At 37.7% G+C, this 20,084-nt stretch overlaps 1 protein-coding gene across 1 annotated transcript in view; it reads left to right on the forward strand.

Annotated features, from left to right (window-relative positions):
- Nucleotides 1–20,084, forward strand: part of MALRD1 (MAM and LDL receptor class A domain containing 1) — a 303,969-nt gene that overhangs the window by 33,640 nt on the left and 250,245 nt on the right. Inside the window, exons 10-12 of the mRNA XM_013949322.2 lie at nt 8,205–8,351; nt 11,465–11,574; nt 19,639–19,806. Of these exons, the coding sequence (XP_013804776.1) occupies nt 8,205–8,351; nt 11,465–11,574; nt 19,639–19,806 (425 nt within the window). The remainder of the gene's footprint in view (nt 1–8,204; nt 8,352–11,464; nt 11,575–19,638; nt 19,807–20,084) is intronic.

Genomic DNA, 20,084 nt, shown 5'->3' on the forward strand with positions numbered 1-20,084 from the left:
CCAAAGTCTTTTATAGCTCCACGTGAAAGTAATTTTAGAGCTGCTGTGGCTTCTAAAATGAATATTATATGGCATACATCTGTATGTGTATTTGCCAGTGGCAGCAGCACTCTGAGCCTTAAATGTACGTTGCAGATAAAAACTGTGCACGTACTTTGGATACTGGTAATGATATACATTGCTGCTGGGAGGTGCAAATTAAAATTTTGTGTGCACTCAAAGTAGCAGGATGGAGGACACTGATAGTTTTTTTAAAAAAATTCCTTGAGAAAACTTTAGGAACTCTTTTTGACTATGAGCTTTTTTTACCTTGCAGTCTGAACCTTTAATCTTTTCAATCACTTAAACAGTCATGCAGGAGCCATCTCTGAAACAGGTAATATGAGCAAACATTGAAATAGTATTTTAAATAGGAAGGTTTATACTGCTTTACTTCTGGGTGGAATCTAAATCAATGTTAACATCTATAGGATTTTCCTGTTTGAGATGTGTTTTTCATTTTTGCAGGACTTGATTCTATGTTGCTAACTCTGTGTGTTTGCTGGCAGGAGTATGGAGAATTCTCTCATATGCTTTAGGAAGAGGAATGGAGAGAAAGTGAATAGTACTTTATTCACTGAACTTTATTTTTCAGTGATTTAGGGTTCCAACTGAAAAAATAGTGGTGAATATTGACCAGGAATCTAGAAGAATAATTTTGAGATTTAAAAAAGGGATGAAAATTAGTTGTCCTAGTTGAGGAGTAGCTGTTACTGCACAAAGTGAAAATAAAAGTAATCCTAAGCACTTACAGGTAATTTTTTTGCTAATATATTTTGTACACAATCTATTACACTTTTTCATTTTATTTTCACTTCTGTGCCTCAGACACTGGACATCATCATTCTGCAACTGAAAGAGAAGCGAGTAGCCTAGATATGTACTCAGAATTACAGTGTAAAAGCAAGAACTTGGTGGAACTCATTCTTGGGAATATTGCTTCCTTCATGCTCATGTGGAAGAGTCAGAAAAACTGGAAAGTAGGCAGAAGAAAGGTTGCAAAGGAAGAGTTAGAATAGCCTGGAGTTCCCAGAACTGTGTTTTATGGCACCACCGAAATTAAGGTGTTGTGGCAGGGACTAACGGGAGTCCCAGTGTGTGCAAAACTCTCTTTGATTTCACTGCTTAGCCTTCCACTCTCTACTGCTGCCTCTGTGGTTGACTTCGGTTTACCGTGTGGCACTGATTTTCAACTGATTCCTGGTATATTTTAATGTAAAGAAAATACCACACTCAGTTTAACCTGACACATAAAGATTATGTGCTTCACTGTGTTGAAGGACTCTCAGATTAAAGATGCACGATCTTGTTAGGTCAGAGAACAAAAGTATGTCAGTCCTCTCAAAAAAGGGCAAAAACTTGCTTTTCTAAAATATAAGTGGCTCATAGCAGTTTATACGCTACTCTGATGACTGCTGGCTGAGAGGAAAAAGGGAAAAATAACTATATTTAAAATAATAGTGATTGTTTTTAAAATTGGTCCATTTTAATGGCTGATGTTGTCTTGGATACCTCATGGACTCTTCCTGAAAAGATAACCCTAAGGGTGGAGATTGGCTCTTCAACAGTTTGGTCTGCTTAGAAAATTCATCTTTCTGACAGTTTCTGCAAACAGAACAGAAGAGACCTAAAGTACAAACTGTCCTTTACTTGTGTCATTTGTTTAACCTTTCCTCCCACTACATACATTTGCCACATGATCTTGAAATTGTCCCCCATGATATTTTGAGTGCACTGCTTTTTTTCACATTAATTTCAAGTTAAAATTCCTATCTGGTACAGTAGTGCATATTTTGGCCTATATTCTTGAATGTATCTTGGCATCTATCTTTGGACACATCCTCAATAGTTTCCTTTGATGAAGTACTCTCATGATACAGAGCTGGCATATCTCCATACTGAATGAAAACACAGGCAGGCAGCTGTTACCTAGCGATATGAAGGATCTTCCTGTTCTTTGAGGATTTTCTTTGCCTCATTAAAACAGGAGGAAAAATAATGTTTCTCTTCATTCACGTTAACTTGACACTAATGGTCCTATAAAATGCAATTTATTACAAGAACAAATAAGTATGTTTTAGAATGCTTCTCTAACTTTCTGTTTAGTCTCTGCACATTTATGTATGTATATATATAACAAAATAAGCATATAAGAATTTAAAGTCTTTGAAAAGTAAGGAACTTTTCTTGGAAACACGCACATGCCTAACTGCTTACTTGAGTAGTTTCATCGAAATCAATGGATCTAATGAAGTGAGCAGATTGTTAAATTAATGTTTTTAATATTAAATTCTACATTTTCATTACATCTTATTTGACATCACTTATTTGAGATCAATTCTAAATTTCTTAGTTCACAATGAAGGCTAATAAATAATCAAATCCTAGTAAATTTATTCAAAATGGAGAAAATGAAATACAGTTCTTAGATCATTTGAAGGATAAAGAAACCCTTTCAAGCTGATGTTTCTTTTTTTCCTCATCTAACATAAAGGAACTTTTTCACTAAATGGCATGCCAAATGATGAAAACATCAAGCTTTATGCTTACTATTATTTATTATTTATACATAACATGCATAATACATATAATAAGAATTTCAAATAAATCACTAGCTAGGATTCCTAGCTACTTGGCAAGAAATCTAGGAAGCACTTGCTGTTTTCAAGTGATATCACGCTTGTAGTATTCTTTCTGGAAATTACCTGCTCATCAGCATTCATGGAGATGCAAAATGATTTTGGGGTGTGACATCCTACAGCTGTTTCTGAAAGAGCATCACCTTCCTCTTATTAAGTCTAATTAGAAGCTTCCTTAAAACATCTGTCTTCAGTTTAACTCTTCTGATTTCCTTCTGCATCTCCAATAATAGATCAGATATTTTTAGGCCTACCTAAGGTTTGTATCATTTTAAATAGAAAGTATGTGGAACAAAGGAAATTTGAATAATTTTAAAAATATGTTTCTTTTACTGCTGTATAGCAATTGTTGAAGCAATGTTAATTGGCTGGTAACTCAGCTGAGCTGAGAGTACTGCTCTGTTTTTCCCCATAAGGATCAAGAGGAGCTGTATAGGTAGAATGAGCTAGACATAGAAAACATTTCCTGCTAACCTCCTAGTGCTCTTGGAGTATATGCTTTGTTTGCTAGTTATTTAAGAAAATGTGGCAAATTGGTTCACATTGATGATTTATAGTTTTAGTGAACACTTATTTCTTTAAATTGAAGTAGATGAGTTTGGGGAACGTTTTTCTTCTGGTTACATCCCACTGTCATTGTTTGCAGAACTGGTATAATAATCCTTGACCAATTGAGAAATGTTGATACACCCACAAGAAAAAATAGATTATATTTCAAATTTGGCTTGCTATTAAGAGGAAAACAAGTGGTTGTCTTTCTTTTAATTTCCTTCCTCTTCTGTTGAACTACAAATAGATGCATGTCCATAAATGAGGATTCACTAGTTTTGCTTTCAGAATGTGGAATATCTTTCTGCAGTTTGAATCCAGTGAAATCTTCACAGGAAGTAAATAACATAAGCCATGGTGGTAAGAGATGTAATAGGAAGGAACATAATATATCTGGAATATGCTCTCCCATCTGTGTAACTTACATAACTGAAGTACAGCTCCTCAGAAAATACAGATTGTGTTGTCACTTAGAAGGTCCAAATACAAATATTGAAAAGGGCTATTTATAATGAAAATTATGCACTGTTTTGACAGGAAAGGAGTTTATTAATGTTTAAGCAGTGAAAAAATATGCTGAGAAATTGTCTCACTTGGATTTGAGTGTCAAATTAAGTGTGGAATTTTTTTTCAAACTTGATTAAACATTTGCAAGCACCCCTTAGCTTTTAGAATCAAGGAGGGATAAAATTAAAGTCAAGCTGTTAACTCAGGCAATTGGATTTCACTTGCATTTACAGCCTAGCTGTTTCCTAACATATTAATACTTTATTACATTTTTGTTTATTAACATGAAGCATTTCATTTTCATATTAATTTCCGTAAACTACTTATGGTAGAACAGTTGGAATTGGTAAGTGCCTTTTGCTCAGTTTCTCTGCATGATGATTGGATGTTTCTATAGAGTTCGTCATTTTAAATATTCAGGTGCAGTAGAAAAAAAAAAATTAGCATCTAAAATTTATTGCCAGCATTATTGCATATACTTAACTAGAGCTGGAATTTGTTTTCTTCAGAAAACAACACTATGAGTGTTCTTTGTGCCTTTATAGTTGAGTTCAGACTCAATTAGGAATAGAAAAAGTGATTGGGTTAAATGATTTGATTTTGGGTTGTGTCTTTTTGTGTGTGCATGTCTCTCTCCACTGCAAGTGTCTTCAAAAAATAGACCACTTTATACATTTTCTTCTAAATCTTAAGTATTAGAAAAAGCTGGCTCGGTATTATCCCTGGAAAAAGAAAAGGAGCAGGGTTTCTTGGATGCAGAACTCTGGATTTGATGATGTAACAAGGAAACTTACCTACTGTAGTCTCTCCTACTGTGTTGAGGAACAAAACAAAAGGAATGCATATTAACATTTTTGTTTTAAATGCAGAATTCTCCCAAGAATATACCAATGCTACCTTGTTTTAACAAACAGCAGGTCTCAAAGTTTGGATGTCTCCTCGGTGAAAAGGGGAAGAACAAAGAATTTAAAAGCATTTTTGTAGTTTTGAAAACCATTACCTTTACAAAAGCAAGCCACTATAACTTCCCTGATGCTTATGACTTCAACTTATCACTTCATCACTTAAGACTGACACAAAAGCCAGCTAAGGGGAAATTTGAAATTCTTTGCATTCTAAAGCGTGAACGTTTTAGAATTTGGCCATTAAAGTTGTCAATTTTGTTTTTAAAATCTGAAATACCTTTTTACAGTCTGACTTCAGTAAAATCTTTATGTGGATTTTCCCTCCAACTTTTAATCTGAAACAGTGGATGGAAAGAGCTTTATATATATGTACAGATCTCTATATATAAAACCTGAGAAAGTTACCCATAAAATGAATTTACAACTGAATATTTAATTTCAGGTGATATTAAACTCAACTGAAAACATGGGAATTCATAAGAAATTGCCAGCTCTGTCTACATTTCATAATAATGGCTATGCACTCTCTCAGCATAATGTATCTTTTTTTGTCATTCTATTCTCATTCTGTTCTAATCTGTCTCTTTTGGGTGTTGTGGGGCGATTTTTGATTGCTTGCCATTTGACAACCAGAGAGTACCTTTTATTGGAGAGAAAATAATGTGCAAGGCTAAAATCAAAGATACTTGACAGCATTGAGATCTTCTGATGTTTTGGAAAGAAACAAAGAGCAATGTCATTAATAAGGTCCCACTATAGCAAATTCTAAATATATCCATACATTTTATTCAGGAATTGCCTAATGTTGAGGGTGTTTATCAAAAAGTTGAAATTCTTACTTGAATTGTAAAAATGGAATGGCAGTATGGGTGGAGGTATTATCTTACTTGCTGACTATTGCTGAATGTATTTGCTTTCCCTAACATAATATAATTATGAATGTTAGTGCAGATGTATTTCAAGCCTTTCTCTCCCCCAGCCTCCAACTGGATAAAAATAAAACGAATCTTCAGTCTTCATCTTGCACCTTTCACTAATCTGACAAGGTAGCTGCAATGAGTATTATTAAAGACCAGAGGTTTAAAGAATATTTTAGATCAACAAGGGGCGCAAATAGTTAAGATCATGAATGAGGTCCATTCATGGTACATGCCCTTTGGACCTCACCCTTACTGTTAATCTAGAGCAGTTTTCCTGAAAAGCTTTTTGGTGGTTTCAATAATATAAATTTTGATGGTCTCAACTATAGCGGGATATTTTCATTATAATTTTGGGCTTCAGCAGCATGAACCAAATACTTCACAGTTCACTTGAGAACCAACTCACAGCTTAGGCATATTCTCAAAAACTAACTAGTCTTCAGAGCAAGAAATTCTATATATCAAGTTGGAACCACATTTTCAGTTGTCGCCATCTCCACAGATACTAAGGGAGCCTTGTGCAAGACTTTTTGCAGTAGGCCAGTGTTGTGGGAGTCTATCTCAATGTGGTGTGGGCAAAGTTTTCCCTCTACATGTGTTTTGGACTCCATTATGTGAACACAGGGATGTCAGTGCCTCTATACGATCATAAAGTGCTCATATCTACACATGGTATCATTCAAATCATCTAGTCTTCATTGTTAGGTAACAAAGGTAGGGATGATGTTAACCAAGTGTTCTTAGGTAAAAGAATTTGGAGCCATCTCCTGGCAAAATAACGATGCTGAAAAATTGTACTATTGGCTGTCAATGTAAAAGATAATTATTTCACCATGCTTCCCCTTTCCTGTTGACTGGCAAGGACAGTGATTTGCTTTGGTCTTTAGCACATCCTTGCTGCTTTGCCTACTTTATTAGTATACAATTTTAAATATAGTTTAATTGGTCAGCTTTTCACTATGATCCAGTGAAAAACTGTTAACTTGGCATTGAGCCAGATTAAATGACAACAGATCTGATGTCATCAGCATGTGAAAGGTGCTGTTATTAATATGGCCATAGTGACTTTTCTGGTGGTTCTAAGTATACACATTAAAAAAAAAAAAGGAGAGAGAGAGAGAGAGGGAGATCCACAGTAAGATACATTATCTATATGAATTAATCATTAGTGCCATCTTGATTTCGCTTTCAAATTTAAAGAGTTATTTTAACTTTGGCCTGGGGTTTTCCTTCTAAGAACAGGCTTTTGATGTGTTAGTGTGTACCAGAGTAAGTTCCTTATATGTGGTCACTTATTGATGTCTTTTTGGATATTACTATGCAGTCTCTTCAGTCAGCTGCTTATGCAGAAGGCCTTTAGCAGGGTTTGAGGAGGCCAGAGAAAAGAGCTGTTTAAGCAAAGAGTGTTTGCTTTTTTTGTGTCACACTGGTTATATAAAGACTGCTTAGTACAATGCCTAGACATTGTATTTAATTAGCATACAGCGCAACAGCTTAGACTTGGATATCAATTTGCATATTCTACCTTAATGTTTTATGAATTGAAGTCTAATTAACAAGATATCTTGTCAAAAGCAACAGCATTCTGTAGTTAAATAAGTTAAATAAGTTTAATGTTTAACTAATATACTGCACTAAATAGGAAAAAGCATACTCCGTTGAATTTTAATGTTATATAGTGAATCTAGTTAAGAGATACTGATATTGTAATTTATTTCATACCTTGGGATTTAATGGCTCGAATAACCTCTTTATAACAGGAAGAACATTATTACAGAATATAACTACTGTGGTGCTTCAGCAAGCTGTGTTTCATTTTGTATTTGTAAAATCTGAAAATTGCAGTAATACATATAAACATGTCTGAGGCTGATATAATGGGATAAATGTGCCATGAAGTCTGGAGACTGCCATGTACAGTTCCAAAGTAATTTTTACAATTGTAGTAAGTGACCCAAAGAATTAAGTGCAGAACTTTGTGAAGCTGTTCTGGACTGGGAAATAAAACTCACACAGATTATAATATTTTATTATCAAAAGCATTAATTTAGCTCAAGAAATGAAACAGAATGTGAAAGTGTTATACAATTTATGTTGATCTAATCTATATCAACTGAGAAAATCTGATTGCAATTGAGCGGCGTTTTACATGGCAATAAAAATTTACAGAAGACCTAAGTAAATAATAAATTTAAATCTAATTTCAAAAATAACTTAAACATAAGCTTAATTCATCTTTACTTTCAATGGGTTTAAAGCACTAGATACATTTGAATTTTTACCCCACATTCATGGCAAACTTTCCAGTAAAATTCATTTTTTAAAAATATATAACTTCAAATTCACAATCTATTGGGAGCCTGTCTACAGGCCTCATCTTTATCAGGATATAGCTGGTTCTTTTCCAGGTGGTTTCTTTTACAGTTCTGAGTTTGATGATTAAGAATGGAAGGGCCTGCTTGATCTGTTACCTGTATCTTAAAACTTTTTTCCTAGCTGAGTGACACAAATTTCAGTGAAACATACCAGTGATTCTTTGATAAAACTCGTTTTACATCCAAACATAAAATGTCAATAGTTTTGACATTAAATTGTTGCATCAGACTCAACTTAATGATCTCTTATTGTTGTTCTTCTCACAATAGCTAATTATACTATGTGTAGTTTCGAGACTGACTTCTGTGGATGGAAGCCACTAAGTACAGCTGATGCTCAGTGGAATATAATGAAAGGACAGGCTCCCCTCGACACAAGACTCCCTGACAGAGATCATACAACTAATACGGGACATGGTGAGATTTTTTTTTTAATTATTTTTCTCCTTCTGTGATGAGTGTTCATACTTGTAAAAGGATATCAGACTGATGAATTTAGATTAAAAAATGTATACTACCTAACATAGGTAACATACAGAGAGCTAGTCTTTCAGCCCTGCTCTTTCTTAGATTTCATCTTTGTAATTTGCTTACTGTGCCTTTGCAACCATCACTTTTTGCTGGGACATCAATGAGGTGTGAGATTTGATGCTGCTTTCAGTTTTTTCAGATACTGCTGATTGAACTGACATAGACAACTTTGTTCGCGTATACAATAAACACCTTTGTATTACTCAGAAGTCATTCCTGAAAATATAATTGGATGAAATTTTCACTGCAGCTTTTTGTAGAGTGCAGATAAATTTATCAGTTTTGTCCAGGACAAATAGAGCAAGTGTAATATCCTTTGAACAGTTATTCCACCACGAGCCCATAATTGCTATAAAATGCATTCAACTGAAAAAAGCTGATTCCAACAGAGGACTGTTTTAAAGTTTTTTCCAGAATGAAAAAGATATTATGGTGTGCTACATAACACTGAAACTGCCTAGCATGTTTGTCATTGTCAAATAATATTGGCAAATATTCTATGGGTTTAATTTATTAAAATGTATGTATTATGCTGCTTCCAGAGCAGATTAGATTGCTTTAAAATCTGGGTTACAGTCTAATATCCCTTTGAGTAGGACAAGGATCAGAACAAGAATTTTAAAAATGGTATATATTATGTCACAACCAGACCTCATATGCTCACATTAAAGGAATGTGAAATATAACCATTGCACCACAAGCATTCAAAGGTAAAGGAAATCCAGGATTAAAATTTGCCTGAGCAAATGTAGAGGAGTTTGAGCATGTGTATGCATGCTATGTCTTAACTATAACTGCATGATCATATACCATCTTTTCCATTGGTCTCCAAGCAGGGAAGTGCACCAAAGAGTTGCTGCTCACTTTCTGAGTAGCTATTTGATATTTAATTTTATTGTCACTCTAGAGTGAATGGCACTGGGTCTGCCTTACTGCATTCCCTTCAAACTGCATTCCATTAGTAGAGAACTAAGAGTCACAGCTTCCAAATACAGCTCTGGAGAAGGGCCCTAGGATATGTCTTTCTCACATTGATTATTCTAGGTCCTGAAGAGGCCTGAGGTGTAGTACAACCAAAGTGTAGTAGTCCTTGAAGGCTGCCTGAAGAACCATCTGCTATGCTATATTATACTATGCTGTACTAAAAAGTCTGCTATACTAAAAAGCACGTTAAATTAGCCCAGACTGATCTATGTGCTTCTGCACTTAACCTGCTTTGGTACCTGAACCAACTAACTTCAAATTAGATTCATATCTCTGTACATACAGAGTTGTAGGCTGCAGGTTGAAGTGTCTACTAAGCAGATCTGTAAGTTACTGTACAGCTCAACCCTCCCAACCCTAGTAATGATGGACCCCCACATAAGTTGGTGCAAAGGTCTTTCAGAGGTAGTTTTATACCCATCTGTCCCTGTGCCCTGTGTCAACCACATCAAGGCTTTTAAATCCCCTATATGCTAGTTACTCTCTTTACGGAATGAGAATGAGGTTCTTTTAGCAAGTTTTTGCCAACATTAAATCAGGGATACAGTCCTTTAGGTTCCAGTAGTTACTTGTAATACTGCAGAGTGTTCATATCTCTTCTCTCCTGGGGAGGACAGCAGCAAAATCTGAATAATGAAGATCTTAACAAGGCTATTGCAGAGCTTCAGCTGCAAATTAAAAGAGTATCTCCTTTGAAGTACCCTTGCATTCCAACGAGGGGAGCTGCCCTTGCATTGCAGAGTGCAGCATGCCTGTTTGTACAAGAAGCTGTAACGGTCATCTCTTTGTGCCAGTCTTGGTAAATCTATGTAATTATTCACTCGGGGCTGGACCTAACCCTCTGCTTCATTACGTATCCATGGGAAATAAATGGCTAAGGAGTATGGCTGTGGCAGCACAATAGCTGATTTTCCAAGATGTAAGGCAATAAGTATAATATCAATGTGCAAACAAGACTGAGCCTTTAGTGTTATTTTGCATAGAGTTTCATGAAAAAGTCTCAGTATTCAGTGAAGGCAGCACTGACGGCATTCAAAATATGCTGTTTTAGGGCCCCTTGAAGATGTTTATCCTTTCCTACCTTTGTCTGAAGCACATCTGCTGTAGTTCAAATCCAAAGGCAGTTCATTTGACAGAGTTCAGATTAGATCTTTAATTAAGCTTTCATCCCCACTAGCACAGACAACAATGTCAGTCTGTGGACCCCATGAGAAAACACAGCTTTTTCCATTGGCTCCCATGATTTGCAACATTGTTAGCATGCTTAAAATCAGTTGTGCTGTGCTGAGAGTGAATACTGTATCTTAAAGGAAATTAATTTTAATTCTAAATTCTACTTGTGATGCTATTTAAGCCAATGGGTATGTGTCTTTTAGGGATCCCAGCTGAGCTGTGTGTTGTTTGATCTCCTGGGCGCTCTGTGTTCCAGCTCAGACCATGACTGCGCTGGGAGTGGAGAGGCAGGGAATGCAGAGGGGATGGGAGGTCACATTTGTGTTTGGGGGACTGAGGTCTTAAGACTTTTGCCTGAAGAAGGCAGATGAAAGAATGAATCCAGTGGAATATGTTCTGCACAGTAAAGCCCTTGTAGAAGCAGCATTTGAACTTGTTTTGCAGTGCTCTGTATATATTTCCTCAGCTTTAAGTGCTTGCAGGCACCATGACAGGATAGCCTTAGCAATTGTTACCCAAGTTGCTGAACTACTGTTTTTTCCTTCCCCTTCTTTCCTCATCTGTGGACTGATAGCATGTTAATTTTACTGGGGAGGAACAGCAGGAGCATTTAGCAGCTCTGTTTTGTCTTTTACCTATATAGATACTAGTTGTCACAGTCTATTACAACATCCTCCTAGAGAGGATGAACCGAACCTACTGAGGCTGAATTGAAAGGAATGCCATTCCATGTGTTTAGGTGTATGAATGAGGTCCATGTGCCTGAGGAGGCCTTTAAGAGAGAGTTAATTTTCTCAGGTGACTACTTGCCACTGGACATATTTCTCTGAATTTGTTTACAGGAGCATACATTTACTTTGATGGATCACAACAGAGGAACACCGAAATGGCCATGGCTTACTTGGGGAGCCCTTTCCTCATCAAGCTGTCCCCTGGACTTTCCTGTTGTCAGGTAACTGTCCTCACTTTTGTAAGTTATCAGTCACCTGATGTCCATATATGGTGTTCTTCTTGCTATAAGAGTTGTTTACAGAGAAACTGAATCCATTTCATTAATGGCGGAAGGAGTTACAGACTGACTCTTTGGCTGGAGGGAGATGCAGCAGGCTTTTTGCTGCCTTGTTTGTATCTGATTATTATTCAGTTTAAATCATCCACAAGGTGACTCAGCAGGCTATACTTCAGTTTTTTGTATGCTGGGAAAAACATCGCTGAACAACAATGTTAGGGCCATATACACTCACAGTCAAATCAGCCTGACTTACGAGCAAGAGCTGGGAAAGAATCACTCTGTCATCTGTAAGCAGGAAATACTTTTACCTCAAACATCCATAACAGTAGATCTGTTGTTTGAAGTTATTATACAGATTAGCTATGCTGAAGTGACTGGAGAGAATTACCTACCATGCTCCAAACACATAGTAAATTTTAATTGACGGTTTGAGGAGGTTGTTTTTTAAAAGCTGATCAATGCAGTGCTTGAGAGTTTACCTCAAAGTGTTTTTCTGTCAAATGTCTTGTGGCTCTGTAGAGGAATGCAAGAGTAGCAGCATGGTGGTTGATCTGACAAACTAGAAAGCTACCAGAAAGAAACGGGTCAAGAAGCACTAAGCAATGGAAAAGCCTTAAATGAAAAACATCAATACCGTTTTTTGACTAATGTTGGCACTTTCAACAAAATTCACAGATTTAAAATAGAACTTAAATAAATCTCCCCTGGTGTGATATATATATATATATATATATATAATGCGCAGACACACACTCACACACACACACTACAACAGAACATTTTTAACTGAATTTTTGTTTATCTTTTTTGCCAACTGAATAAAGTGAATGGATATTGTACAATTTTAGTATATTTTTTCCCTTTTCCTGAGTCTTTTTTAGTTTTCTACTTTGTAACTTTTCAAAACTTACTCCATACTGGGCAGAACCTAAGATATGTACTTACTCTTTATTTTTATTTTGCCACTGTATGCTGCTTTCTGATTTAAGAAGTCATGGAGAAGAAAAGAAAAAATGGAGAAAGCATTGCAAAATCATTTTCTTGTGTTCAGTGGTAAAGAGAGGCTTTGAAGAAAACAAATACCAAAATTTAGACTGGTTGCCTAATTTTTGAAAATCAGTATAGACTAGAGACTGTGATCTCACTGTCACGAAAGGAGTGATGCACTTCACTCATAAGAGGGAAGCAGCACTATGTTTATTGCGGTAAGACAGTGACTTAAAGTTCAATCGTAAATAAGAACGATTTAATGAGGTTTGACTGGCAAGGTTCACTCAGTTATTTACTGCATGAAGGACAGGGTCAGATGCATGTGCAACAGAGAATTGAGTCACGAGGTTCAGAAAGGACTCCCTTGCTTTCTAAACTCCCCCTTGGAGGAGCCTAGGTGCAGCTGAATCCAGTCCTAGTCCCAGACTTGGTCAACAGTTTATGTCTAAAGGAGTGTGTGAAGGAGACCCTCCCATTGAGTCACGAGGTTCGGAAAGGACCCCCTTGCTTTCTAAACTCCTTCGGAGAGAAGCCTAGGTGCAGCTGGATTCAGTCCTAGTCCCAGATTTGGTCAACTGTTTATGTCTAAGGGATTATGTGCACAATTAATCAGAGATATAACTCAGCAAAGTTTCGAGAAGTTCGCAGAAGTTCAGCATGCTATTAATCACTTATCGAGGATCTGTCGCAGGTAAGGAATCTCTCAGCCTCGAGGAGTAACCTTGAGAGGCGTCCCTGCTCAAGAGGAGGTTCTGCAGTGCAGCCCGCTGCTGTGCAGGAGAGCTCAATGGGCTCTGGGCTGCCCCCATTTATGAGGGGGAGATGATTGACTCATATTTGCATACTAGACAGGCTTTAGTTGGTGCATGCTCAACTAGCCCCTACATACATGCTGTTTACAGGGAGGTCAAGTTGAGGGGGAGAGAGTACATTGCGGGGGAAAGGAGCACACCATCACACTCACTTAGGAAAAATCTTGTTTAGAAATAAAAATATCAGAAAACAATGTCAGCATGTAAGAGACACAACCAATAGCAGAATTTTTTTCTAGCAGGACAAGGGCTTCTTAGGCCCTTATTAGTGTAGTAGTGTTAGACCTGAAGTAAGTGTTGGCTTCAATGAATCTGTTTTATTTGAAATTGTACCTGACTGGGACTGCACATGTCAATCAATTACTAGCTCTCTCAGCTGAATGGCTGTAACTTCCAGCTGAGGAGCAGAAGCCTTTTAAGCAACTGAAAGGCAACTGCTTGCTGTCATTCTTAGTGCTTAATCTTTGCATTTCATCATAGCATTGTAAAGAATCAGAAACAAAATAGATACCCATGCCATGGCCATTTTCCCCATTGAGGGTAAAATAAGAAGCTCTGCAAATTTCAGGAAAGATTGCTACTGCAGGAAACACAGAAGGCATTGAATGGTACCATTCAGAGCTGTGCCGGACCAGCATTCGCTAATGTTCAGGAAGGCTCCAGCATGCCCTCCTCATCACTTCTTGCTTGCTGGGGCAATAATTTGGGCTTTGAATATCAGGAAGACCCTGATGAGCTCTGAACCTTGAGGCTTATGTGATTCTTTCCGGCTCTTGCATCTGTGGCACACGTGTTGTGCAGCGTACCTGCTGGCACGGCATATGTGGCACTACTGGAGCAAGTCCAGCAAAGGGCTACAAAGATGATTAGGGGACTGGAGCATCTCTCTTATGAGGAAAGACTGAGAGAGCTGGGCCTGTTTAGCCTGGAGAGGAGAAGGCTGAGAGGAGATCTTATCAACGTGTACAAGTATCTGAAGGGAGGGTGTCGAGAGGATGGGACCAGACTCTTTTCAGTGGTGCCCAGCGACAGGACGCGAGGCAACGGGCAAAAACTGAAACACAGACAGTTCCATCTGAACATGAGGAAATACTTTTTCACTGTGAGGGTGACAGAGCACTGGAACAGGTTGCCCAGAGAGGTTGTGGAGTCTCCTTCTCTGGAGATATTCAAAACCTGCCTGGACGCAATCCTGTGCAATGTGCTCTAGGTGACCCTGCTTGAGCAGGGGGGTTGGACTAGATGATCTCCAGAGGTCCTTTCCAACCTCAACCATTCTGTGATTCTATTGGACATACCTGCTAGCGCTGCTCCACCTGACGCCCAGCCTGGCAGCAGCCAGCTGCACTGCCGAGGGTTCAGTGGCTCTCTAGAGCATTTGGGCTCCTTTTCTCACTCAGTTTTAACTTAGGTGGGCAGGCAGGGAGACTGAGGGCTGTGGCTCTGTGTGTGGCCAGCATACATGGGATGGAAGCTCTCCAGAGCTGGAGGCCGTTCCCCCCCCCCCCCACACACACAGATAGAAGGGGAAATTGGGCAAAAACTTTTCAGCCAAACAGAAATAGGCCTTTTTTTTTTTCTTCTTCTTCTTCTTCTTTTTTTTTCTTTCAGGTCTCCTAACACCTTTCCTCCCTTCCTGGAAATGTATACATATATATTTTAGGCATAAAACAGCTTTTTGAACAGTCTTCACAATTTGGGATAAAAAAAATCAAGAACATAAAATTTTTACAGCAAAGAATTTACTGTTTTCAGCCAGTTCAAAGTAAGCTGAATAGCAGTCTGCTAACATTCTGAACTAACCATAAAAATGGAAATTCTAATCCTTTCAGATCTGTTCTCACTATCGTCAACAAATAGTCTAACTTTAAAGTGACTTTTCTCCAGTAATGAGTGAGTGACACTTTGACAGAAGAGATTTTTAGGCAGTTTCCACAGCTGCCATGTTATTGAAACTCTGAGGGCTTCACAAGAAGAAACTTGGGACATTGTTTAATTTACAGTAGGGAATTAATTTGGAATAGTTAGCAGAGAATACTGATTTAAAAATTCGAGAACAAAGGTTGCCTGAAGGCTCAGGCAGTTTCATTTCTCTTTTATAGACTTGGATACTGAGTAGATAAGCAGCTTTTGAGTACAGATGAACTTGATCTTAGAATCTTAAGGTGAGCTGGGCACAACTGGTATGTGAATCAATGAATCCTTCTGGTTAGATCTATTGTAGAGGTTGGTCTGTATGCAAAATAAGCATAAATGCCATGATCATATGCATACATTTCGGCAGTTCAAAGTTAACTATAATCTTTTTTTAAATTTTGAGTATGCACGTATTGTGTTATTTTGAGTTCCCAGACTCAGTAAAAATGAGTGTGAGTCCTTATCCAGCCATACAAGTCTGCAAAGAGTGTTTCTGGAGACTGGAAGGTTGGCTTTCTGCCACATTTTCACTGCAGACTTTTAGTTCTGGGAGGGAGCAAAGAGTAGGGGTTGCTCATTAGGACATGTATTGGTGCATTATGCTGTGTAAAAATGTGTGATGTTGCCCTCTGTTGGATGTCCCACTGAGAGGATAAAGGGATCTACATAAAGAGATCTATGCTTATTAATGGCTTTACAAGTTCTTTGGCTCCAGTTGTTTAAAAGAAAAAAATCGGAGTTGAAGGATAACAATTTTATATTGTGCCTTACTGGTGATTGAAGCTCAGAAGTAATTTCTTTCTGTGTTTTTTTTTTTTGTAGCTGAGTCTTTCTACAGCTGTCAGCTAACAAACATCTACATTTAGCTCAGGTTTTAGAATTGTAGAAGCAAATTTCTGATCTCAGCTCTCTGTCTATGGCAGATTAATGGACATGGTAATCTCCCTAAAGTGGAAGATGTAGCCATAGAGAGTAAAGATAATTTTATTTGATTCCTTATGAAATGAAAACACAGAACAAACAATTTACATTTGAAAAGCTATTTAATAAACGCAAACCTTACTCGGTTCTAGTTTGTTTACAGTATAGTTCTTCAAACAGCTAATTTTGAGAAATGTTTGTATACCTGCTCCTTTGTGTCCCTTAGGCTGCCTGATGAAAAAAAAAAACACATGAAAGTATTTCAATTTATTAATAGGTTTTGAGATTATCTTGTACAATACATAATTTTCAAGAGTGGGAGAAAAAGAAGCGCTACGGGAAACTGAAAGGCCAAGTCCACCAACCATGAAAGCAGCAGAGCTTAAAAAATAATGACGTGTGTTGCAACAAAGAGTGCTTCTGTCATTAATTGCTGATCTACCTTGTACTACAGAACATAAGTAAAAGGAAATTCTTGGTTCACACATAGCAAAAGTGTAATATCTTTGGTGTATTTGGCAATTTTATGGCCAAATTAAATTCAGGACCTGATGTGAAAAGTAGTGAATCTGTATGCATAATGATTTTCAGGTTAGTAGTTAATGTTCTGAACGTAAGCAATTTTCAAATTCATCAGTCCTGCTGTTCAACTTGCTAGGAGGAAAAAGATCTATAGCTTTAATGCATATGTTAATGTGAAAATTTGCTGAAGAAAAGACTTCTATCAGAATCTGGGCACTCATAACTACTGCTTCCCTGTTGTGTTAGAAAAGAAAAAAAAAAGTTAATTTGACCATCATATATACTTGAGTTAATGCTTATGCTTTTACGTGGATTTATTCTTCTGGAAATGAGCACTTTTATATTCAAGTTCTGCTTTGGATGACAGGTTTGCCTTTTGTTAAACTATTTTGTTAACTCAAAGTGCGAAAAAAAGCCATTCTGGCTAAGTTACTCAGTGTTGCTTTCCAGTGCAGTTATTTATTTTACCTAGTACTGTAGCACTCAGAAGGAGGGTCCTGGAAGACTGCAGCTAGGTTCAAAGTACTCTATGCCAGCACGTGTGTCGAGTGGGTTGACTTTCCATTTAATCTGTGATAGTTAAAAATAAAGCAGATTATGGAAAGCGAGGAGTATCTTCAACCAGCTTTTGGAAGATGTGTGCAATTTGGTCTTGTCTGTTAGGTATGTAAATACAAACACATTTGGCATCCAAAATAAAAAACCCAGCTTCCTCTGTGGTACTTTTCAGGAAAATCTTTTTGTTCCTCTGTTGGGCGTAAAGGGCAGGGTTTGGGTAGCAGGGCTGCAGGGGTGACCTGTGTGGGAAGAGGCCATGAACCCTCCTGTGCTGCTCACAGCTGGTTCCAGACGGCTCCAAAATCAGCCTAAACAACCCACCCAGCTGGTCGGGGGAGCACTGTGCCCCTGCCCAAATGTGCTTAAGAAAGAGCAGCGGCTTCAAGGGGAGGAGATATGTAAACAGACATGTTTGGAGAAATGTGAGGAGATGCTCTTGGCAAGATGCAGGGAGGAGACATACGGGAAGAGACACTGCTGAGGACACGGCTGGGGATGTGCTGTTGGAAGTAGGCACTCCACGCCGGGGCAGGGTCACCCCCGAGGGACCATGGCCGGGGGCCCCCCCCCGGGCAGGGATGCCCCCAAAGGCCTATGAAGCATGATCCATGCTGGAGCATGGGCACGCCTGAGGGCACTGGGGCCTGTGAGGGACCCATGCTGGAGCAGGGGAAAATGAATAAGAAGCAAGAAGCAGAGGAGGGGAACGAGTAAGGAGGAAGGAGCTGCAGGAAGAAACCGATTTGCACTGACCCCCACCTCCTGCACCACCCGTTGCCTCACCAAAGGAATTGGGCCAGACTGAGTGCAATCCACAGCGAATACACGGGAAGTTAAGACTTGGAAAGGGGCATAATAGATGTTTGACTTAAGTTAATCCTGATGGAAGGGGAGGAAGGGTGTTTTCTTAAGTGTTTGTTTATACCCGAATTAGTGATTGGAAGTTTGTGTTATTGTGTGGCAATAGATTAAATAAAGCAAAAATTATGTGAGTGAAGACTGTTTTGCCTGTTACAGTCTTTAACATAATTCTTTTCCAGGACCTGTAGAGTCTACTGTGTTAGCTATCTTACTCTAATAAAAGCTTGATTACATCTTCTGTCTAACTTAAAGTTGGATAACACCTGTATCTGCTTCACTGAAGTCTGTGGTTGTCCTAAGGTCAAAGATAGATTTTCTGGTATTTGTTATCATCCTGCAAAATAATGCAGTAGTTTCATTTGGCTGTTATCCTAAAATGGTCTGCATTCATCAGCCCTGTTGTTTAAAAGTTAGTGTAATCTGAAAAAGTATAGGAAACATCCTGTCTGTGGTGTGAGGATCCAAGATACACAGTGTAAGATCATATAAAGATGGACGGAAAATCAGGGTGGGAAGACCTGTTTAAAGGCCTCTTTTTACTTTTTAATTCAGGTATTATCAAGGCTCTGCAGGGAAGTGAAGAGTTTGCAGATGAAGGAATTTTAGTCTCTTACTATGTAAAAAAGCAGGAAAGGACTCAGAAGAAGGAAAAAAAAATCAGTTTTTGAAAATCACATTTCTTCCCTGCAGTTCTATTAGCTGAATTTTTTTCTGGGTAATATTTTACAAATTTAAAGGCATCAGGTATACTCTGTATTGTTCCCCTTGTAGGCAGGGGGGATCCCTTCCCGGCAGGGGAGGGATAGTGGAGTTAGTCCTTTGTTTTTTCATCTTTTCTGCTTGGCAAACTAGTTTTTATAGTCTCACCTACCTACACTTTGTGTTTTCTTCCCATACATTGATCAATCTGTTTGTTCTAGGAGATCAGTAGGTTATTTTAAACATCTGTCATTTAGGTTGATCGTGGAAACAGAAGATCATAAGGCTTCTTTCATGTAAATACCTCAACTGTCACACCTCTGAGGTTAACATGCTTTTGAAACTGTCCTGGTACTCAGTATTTGCAAAAAAAAAATTTTTTCTGAGAAGCTTCTAAGGTGAAGCTAAAAATGAATTAAAAATGAGTTGAGAGGTCATATCAGTCAATCTGTATCAGCTGATAGATACAAATTAAAAGTAAATTTTAAAAATGTTTTTTGTTTTTATTATGGTTTTACTTTTGGACATAATACTGCTCCTCAGCATGCCATGGCTTTATAGATTTGTTTCTTCTATACCAAAGCTGTGTTTAGGCCTATGGGTGTGTATGTCATTCTGTGTTACAAAGTATGTGAGTTAATATTTAATATATTGCAGATTGATGATGAAGTTTTTACAGTGGCGAATTAAATTATTAATTATTAATTAAAAATTCTTTCAACAGGTAAGATTTTGGTATCAGTTATCTCAGGATTCCCAGCTTTATGTCTTTAAAAGAACTGTCCTGGATGGCAGTTTGGAAAAACTGTGTGACATTTCAGGATTGCCTGATCTGCAGTGGACAAAAGCCAGTATACCTGTAGAAACTGTAGCTGAGGACTTACCTTTTCAGGTATTTAGAAATTACATTTTTGTTGCTTTCAAACAGTTATTCTAATTTGGTCTTTAGAATTAACTTGCTTTAAAAATGAAATATAAAATGAGAATTTTGTATTCTTTAATGTTTGTATAAAATGGAATTCCATTCAGCTCTTTATATAGATGTACCTATTAAAGAGGAAAAACATTGTTTCAGCATTGTGTGCATTAGAATCACCTTTTCATAATAAAAATCAAGCAGGAGTTGTGCAGTAGATTAAAAGAAATGGACTTGCTATAGAAGCTGCTGTT

The sequence above is a fragment of the Apteryx mantelli genome, chromosome 2 (assembly GCF_036417845.1).
Source record: "Apteryx mantelli isolate bAptMan1 chromosome 2, bAptMan1.hap1, whole genome shotgun sequence".
Lineage (NCBI taxonomy): Eukaryota > Metazoa > Chordata > Aves > Apterygiformes > Apterygidae > Apteryx > Apteryx mantelli.